Source organism: Micropterus dolomieu, linkage group LG17, assembly GCF_021292245.1.
Source record: "Micropterus dolomieu isolate WLL.071019.BEF.003 ecotype Adirondacks linkage group LG17, ASM2129224v1, whole genome shotgun sequence".
NCBI classification, from domain to species: Eukaryota; Metazoa; Chordata; class Actinopteri; order Centrarchiformes; family Centrarchidae; genus Micropterus; species Micropterus dolomieu.
In genome coordinates, this window is record NC_060166.1 from 12394888 (window position 1) to 12402250 (window position 7363).

Below are 7363 nucleotides of genomic sequence, written 5' to 3' on the forward strand. Positions count from 1 at the left end.
ATATATAATCACTTACACTTACGCATAATAAAAACATTTAAAGTAAAACCATTTCTCCAGACCAAATCAGTTAAGAATCTAATATTTTGTGAAATCAAACAGCTTTGTCACAAGGATTCCTGCATTCACCTCCGAAAGAAGCCATTACCCTGTCAGAGTGATACACTGACTGATTGTTCAATGCACACTGAGAGAACCAGCATACAGAACTCCACCGGCCTCCTCCTCCCTCTACATCAGAGATGTTAGGAAGCAACACACCAAGGCCACACTGTCAAAGCTGCTGACACACTTATAACCAAGAATTATAACATACTGAGGAAATATTACAGTCTGATGTAGAAAATAACTTCATGACAGCTACATCTGTCTTGTTACAACAACCTGCTCCAACATACAGTCTAATCCGCTCCATAGCGTTTACCAGCAGACAAACAGAAACATCAACATCAGTCACAGCAAATCATATAGGATAGATATGTTGGTTGGCTAAATCCCAGTGGAGTGGATCATTGTGTGGAACAGCCCTGGCACAGGTTCCTGCAGGGAGGGAGGCACATTTGGCGGCTGCTTTTGTAATTGCCAATCTATTATATCTTTTGCTGCATTTATACAGTACTGATGTCCATAAAAGGCACAAGGCAAAGCTGAGGAGATTAATAACTTTATTCAAATTCCAACTGTGATAAGCACTGTTGCGACAGTGAAAATTAGTCTCTCCTTTTCATTTCCAGTGCAGAGTTCCCACTAGGATTAAAAATTTGTTTAACTGCAGGGTTGAACAAATAACTACATTTTTATTTTTTATCATATTTTTTTATATCTGAAAGTGAGGGGGCTTGTTTATTTTCTGTTTTAAACAATCTCCAAATCACATAATGAACACGGACAACTACAGTATCTCTTGGTAAACATTTATGTTGGGACCAGGACAGAATGAAAGCACAAAATATGGGCCAGACCCAGCCCTGCAGGATGGGGTCGCTGGTCGCTGGTTTTGGACAGTTAATTTGAGTAATTCAAGAGCTTCCAGAGCAGCAAAATTATTTCAGCCCATCTGGTTTCCCAGGACCTTGTTGTTCATACCCTTAAATCCGTTACTACCTTTATTCACCTTTGAAACTCCCGGCGAATCATCAGAACCAAGCCGAGAGAAGACTGCCAGATTTCCTAAATGGACTAACGCATTTAATTGCTACAAAGAGCAATAAAGTAAGGGGCTTTGTATGTCAGGGCAGAAGATAGGTTCTGTGTTATTTTAACTTGTACAGGCTTCATTGTGGAGAATATTCTGTGGAAGATTCTGAAGGATATTTACAGACCACTGTGTTTTGTTGTATTGCTGTGCGTTTTTCCATGTCTCACACATTGATTTTGTCCAGTACTATACTGTAGGGCCACAGTATTATATTATTGTAGTAACAATTGGTTACCACAGTCAGTGCATGAATTCACCCTTCACTATCACTAAGAAATAGCATAGCCTCACTATTGCCATTTATAGGTGGAGAAACATTTTAGACTGATTTCATATTTAGTTATTGGTCCCTGATTCCAGGGTGGTGCCCTGTATTATATTAATGATAATTCATAATTTTTAATATTAATGGTTTTATTATGTCTTGAATATCTTTGATATTCAGTTAATAACCCAACCCGACCCCATGTTGAATCCCAGCATTTATATAAATATACTGTATTTGAAACCCTGCATTTGTTATAGAGAACAAGTGATTAGAAAATAAGAGTTTTTCTCATTTAATTCATCTACTCAGTCTAGTTAAGCCTCTCTGCCAAACAACAACAAGAGATGATGAATAAGCAAACAGACCTGATAGAGCAAGACAGTATGCAGTTAAACAGTTTGCTGCTGTGGTGATAATGATAATGATACAGTGACTATCAGTAATTCACAGTAAGAACAAATGGCCAAGTGACAAGTTGCTGTCACATTAAAAAGCACAACATGATTTCACTTTTTAGTCCTGTTTTTAATGTTTATAATCATTTTAATTTTAATTATCCATAAGTTTTTTCTCTGGAAAATTCCAACACATGAGAGCTTGTGATAATGGTATATTGTTAAAGTTAATGTATTTGTGTCTCCATCACAATGCTTATCTGAATGGTAGACTAAGATGAGGGGAAAAAAAGCTGTTTTTATTATAAACACGTCAGCAGCAACACAAAGGCACAAAGTCACAGAAGATGAGAGTGCTGATTCTCAGAGGAGGTCAAGCCTTGTTTTATTTTGGAGTCAAAACCGCAAAGGCCATTAGTAAGGCGGATGGGTGTAAATGATTTCTGTCTTGACATCCTCACTGCATGTTTTCATACATTATTCATGTCACTACCACACGGTATCAGATCTGTAGTGAAACTGTTTATCTCAGGCAGTGCAGCAAACAATAAAATCATCACAGACCTGATCTTAACCTCTTGGCCTTTATAAAACATATATATCTGCAGATATGCACATCTGTTTTGAATCATGGGTCAGTGGAAAGAAACATGCAACGTTTCCCACAAACAATTGTTGTCAGTGAGTGATTTAAGCACAGCAATCAGCGATCATCCGAACGTGTTTCATCACTATCCAAACAAGATATTTAGCATCACATATAATTACTTACAGACAGATATCTTGTGTTTTCGATTTTACAGTCTGGAGTAGAAGCAATCAAGTTCACCTGGAGCTAAATTTAGTCTGAGTCTATTCCCTAAGTTATGAAAAATCTATGAATGTAAGTGGAGCAGCTTTGGTTGGAGTCCCAACAACCAGAGAGTGACTGAGTGTATAATTGAAATGTTTTAATGAACGTAAAGTTAACAAACCTTACAACACATTAAAACAGATTTTGGTTTCTGCTGAGACATTTAGATGATGACAGATCTATCAATTTCTGTGGGACCAATTGACCAATTGACCCTGGAGTCTAACATAAATCAGACATCCTACATTAACACCGTATCACTAAACCTTTAAGAAAGAGGAAAGGAACACACATAACATAAAAGACGACAAGAAGAGACCCACAGCAGACATCAAATCTTGTTGGATCACTTTAATTCAGCAAAGAAACGGAATCCATCCTGCTGTTCCTGTGAACATCAAAATGAACTTTTCTTTCTTTCTGCTGCTTTAGCTAATGGCAACTCATGTTCGTGTCTGTGTGAGCATTACACAAATAATGTACTGCAATGCTGTAGTACTTGATAAGTGCCATGGAGCCTGTACAAATAAATTAAAATGATCACTACATTCTAAAACGCACACACAGTCAGATATAATTTACATTAACAGAACTGGATTTAGGAAAGTGTCACATTATTTAATAAATGCACAGGAAGGGTTGGGTGAGGAAGGGGTGGGGGAGGTTGAAGTGGGGTAAAGGATGGGGTGGCGGGTTAGGGGGGTAGAAAGGGGGAGGGGTGGTGTAGGGGTTTCAGGAGCAAGAGGGGTGTGGGTGAGGTAGGTAAAGGGTAGAGGTAGGGGTTTCTAGAGGAAGGATGTCCAGCTGGTGTCTGACCTGTGTCAAAGCAGCAGGTTTCTTTTCCTTCCTGTTGCTTTTTATTTTGCACCCATGTTCTTCTTTTCCTCCCCTCTTCTTCTTTGCCTTCTCCTCTTTTGTATCATTAATTTCTTTCTCCCCACTCCTTTTCATCTCTTTCTCCTCTTTTTCCTTTTCTTTGTTCTCCATTTTTTCTTTCCCCTCTTTCTTCAACTTTTCTTTTTCCTCCATCTTTTCTTTGGCTTCCTGTCTTTTCTTCTCATTTCTCTCCTCTTCCTCCTCTCTAGCAATTCTCTCATACTGCTTGTGCTCCTTTGTGCTGAAAGTGAGATTCTGAAAAGAGAAAAACAGCAAAATGTTTTGCAAAACTTAATTCTGAACCCATCTCACACAAGCTGTTAGAACCCAACAAGTCATGATTCTGAAGCATAGTGATGAGCTGAGCTGTTTACCTGCAGCTGGTTGTTCTTAGACATGAGACTCGCCTCCAGAGCATCACATGTGCTCTTCCACCTCTCTTCACTCCTCTTCAGCTCCTTCTCCATCTGCGTCAGCAGGTCCAGGGTCTCCACATGGGCTCTTGTTCTAGCCCGCCTTTTTTCGGTGACCCTTTTGAGGAGGTCATCTTTTTGTTTGAGCTCCTCTTGGAGCTGGCTCACTTCCACCTGCCTGTGTTCCAGCAGACCGACCTGCTCCTTCAGGGCTTTGTTTTCTTCCTTGAGAGACTTTATCTCAGTGATGGCAGAGTACAGGGCATCTCTGAGTCCCTGCACAACTGAGTTAGGAGACTGCTCGCAGTGCTGCAGCCGCACTGCAGCCAGCCTGTTTGGGCCGTATGATGCAGCACCAAACTGCATTGGCCAAAATCCCTGAAAGACAGATACACACATGTAGCATGTGCACTTATTCACATATATGGATCTACTGTAGTCTAAGGAAGGCACTCCTTGCACCAGAGAGCAAACACTTTAATTCATACATATTCTATTAAAACCTGTTTTAGATCACAGAGTATTAAAAAAAATCATTTTTAACTTTATTTCCAAATTACCACTGACATGCTGCAACATTTATTTTTTCAGTTTCACTTGAGTTGTTTGGGGTTGGGTTACAGTATAAAATTAATCTTCCTTCTAGGAAATTATTTAAGCAAGGCAATGCGGATGAAAATGTTCACCAAAAAGTCTTACCTGGTTTCTTGAGCCTGATCTTCTGTCCATGTCAAGATATTGGAATAGCTGAAAAGATAGTCGTGGTACTTCACAGCTCAAGTTCAACTTGAAGTGTATTGTAGTTTCAGAGTTGTAGTACTTTCTGATGTAGACGGTGTAGTCACTGAGGTTGTATTTTGTAATAGTTGAGGGTTTGTTTTCACCAAAGACAGAGAGAAAGTGCTCATTTCAGGTTGTTTAATGTAAATGGAGTGTTCTACAGGAGCAGGTTAGAACTACAGCTCATTATGATGTCAGCGTTCTACAGTGATGGTGATGATGGAGCATTCTCATCGTGTGTTCTATAGCTTTTCAAAATTCTAGCAATGGGAGCTATGGAGTGAACAAAAGTTTGCTCTTGAAAGCAGAAGGAGACAGTGGAGGTGACAGTATGTTTCCGCCCAAGTCAGTATCATGCATTACTACTTAGACACCTGGGGGCTTATTACAGAAAGTTCCTATCTTAAGTCTTAAGTTAAGATAGGAAGAGTCTAAGATAGGATTTTTCTCAGTTTGGTATTACAGAAGCAACTTTAGGAATCCTATCTTATCTTACTTCATCCTATCTTATCTCAGGTTAGGAAATCCTAAATACTCAATCCAACATCGGTTATCAACTTTTATATCTGTTACCTAGCAACTGATGCCACTTTTCTCATTTCGCCGAGCTAAACAGCTATAATTCACTGTTTTTAGGAATGAAACATATGCTGAAAATGGCCCTGTGATGGACTGGCGACCTGTCCAGGGTGTACCCCTGTCAGCTGGGATTGGCTCCAGCCCCCCCGCGACCCTGTACGCAGGATAAGCGGTTGACGATGGATGGATGGATGGATGGATGGATGGATGGATGGATAGACACTGAAAATGGAGCAGAAACAACAACTATCACTGAACTTCAAGTCAGATGACTTAGAGGTGTTTGTGACCTCCGTCGAGAAATCCAAATCCACATAAAGCTTAACTCGGGAGATTAAAGATAGAGAATGGGCTAAAATAGTAGACACAGTCACCGCCGTATATCCGGCATCCAGCGGAGTGTTGATGCTGTCAGAAAGACAATAACTCCATTTACAGTGATATGAAGACACAGGAAACTGTTGTGTCCAAAGAACAGATGAATCCGCTGGTGGCTCTTCCTGTGCTCCCTCACTGACCCCAGCAGAAACTCGTGTTCTTGGGAAAGTTAATAACCCATGGTAAACTTTCTTATGGGAATGAAGGTAAAAAAAATGAAATAATAATAAAGGCTGCTGGCTAACGTCATCATGTTTTTTATGTATTTCTTGAATTTAACGATCTCCTTCTATGAAAGACTTGCATTAGGATCCTTTTGTTACATCAAGCCTTTACATCATGTTACATACTGAGACATTAGGCTATCTAGCGTTACATCGCCTACAGCCTTTCTAATAACTAGTGTTTTGTCATCAATAAAATCAATTAAGTTCCACCAGTTGACATTTTGTTGTTTTTGTGAAAGCAATTAAAGAGCAACCATGTGGATTAAACGAGTTAGCAAACACTACCTGGTGGAAAAGTAAAAGTTAGGACGGCTTAACAGTTATCCTAAAGTTAGGAGAGTTTATTTAAGATTTTGCGAAGTTAGGATGCTTCTGTAATACACTTTTTCTATCTAAAGTTAGGAAAGGAACATTGACTTAGCAACTGTTAATCTGTAATGGCCTTTTTCCTAAATCAGTTCATAACCCTTATTACCATGGTTACGAAGCAGTTAGGATAGGATCTGCCAGTTAGGAAGTTTCTGTAATATGGCCCCTGGGGCCCATATTGTCAAAAACATACGAGAAATCAGTAAACATAAAAACTCTAAAAGGCATAAAGATCCAAACCACAGTATAACCCTTCACTTAAATGATTGTTCATAGTACTTTGTCCCTTCACTTAAGATCCAAGACAAAGATACTGATAGTTGTCATAGGCAATAGCAGCGTTGGCAAATGGCCATGCAACAACAGTACTTTAATTCAGCAGTCTCCAGTTATTTAGACTGCAGTGTGGTGTCTTTCCTCTGAAGTAGCTCTGTCGCTGTTGCTGAAGTGTTAAACATGAGCATAAAATTTGCTGAAACACAAGCTATTGAAGTCCCGGCGTTTTTCATCATCCTCCCCAGGTGTCGGAAGTATATGATGAAGAGGAGTGGACCCAGCATTGACCCCTGGGGGACACCCTGGGTGACAGTCGCACACTGTGATTTGTGAATATTGAGCCTTTGTGTCTTAATGAAAATAGTCTCACCTCACATGGACACACCCTGTCTTTTCTTTATACACACAGACTGACATGCAAATCCTGTTCAGCTAATTGGACTGTTTCAGTTTCATTGTCTACAGAGGTCCGATATTTGACTGACTCTCTTCACTAGAAGGCAGTGACTGCCATTTAGTATAGATACTGTAGATAGGTAGGTACAAGACTGGTCTGATAAGGATCATAGATGGATAGGGAGAAAGAGTCAAAACTACACTTTCCCATTTTACTGGTTTAGTTAGAACACGGTTCTTGTTTCTGTTAAGATCTTAGTCTACAGGGAAGATTAGCATTTGACTAATAATATAAATAGATTAAAAAAAAGATGAGAATAACTCTGCATCTACAAAAACAGTAGAGTCGTGACTT

At 39.6% G+C, this 7363-nt stretch overlaps 1 protein-coding gene across 1 annotated transcript; it reads right to left on the minus strand.

Moving 5' to 3' along the window:
- Positions 1-3050: 3050 nt before the first annotated feature.
- On the minus strand, positions 3051-4940 carry LOC123986157 (histone-lysine N-methyltransferase, H3 lysine-79 specific-like). Its single transcript, XM_046074259.1, has 3 exons — positions 4703-4940; positions 3965-4381; positions 3051-3845 (listed from the first exon to the last, which is right to left on the minus strand). The coding sequence occupies exons 1-3, from the start codon at positions 4730-4732 to the stop codon at positions 3447-3449; spliced, it is 846 nt and encodes a 281-aa protein (XP_045930215.1). The 5' UTR covers positions 4733-4940; the 3' UTR covers positions 3051-3446.
- Positions 4941-7363: the final 2423 nt, after the last annotated feature.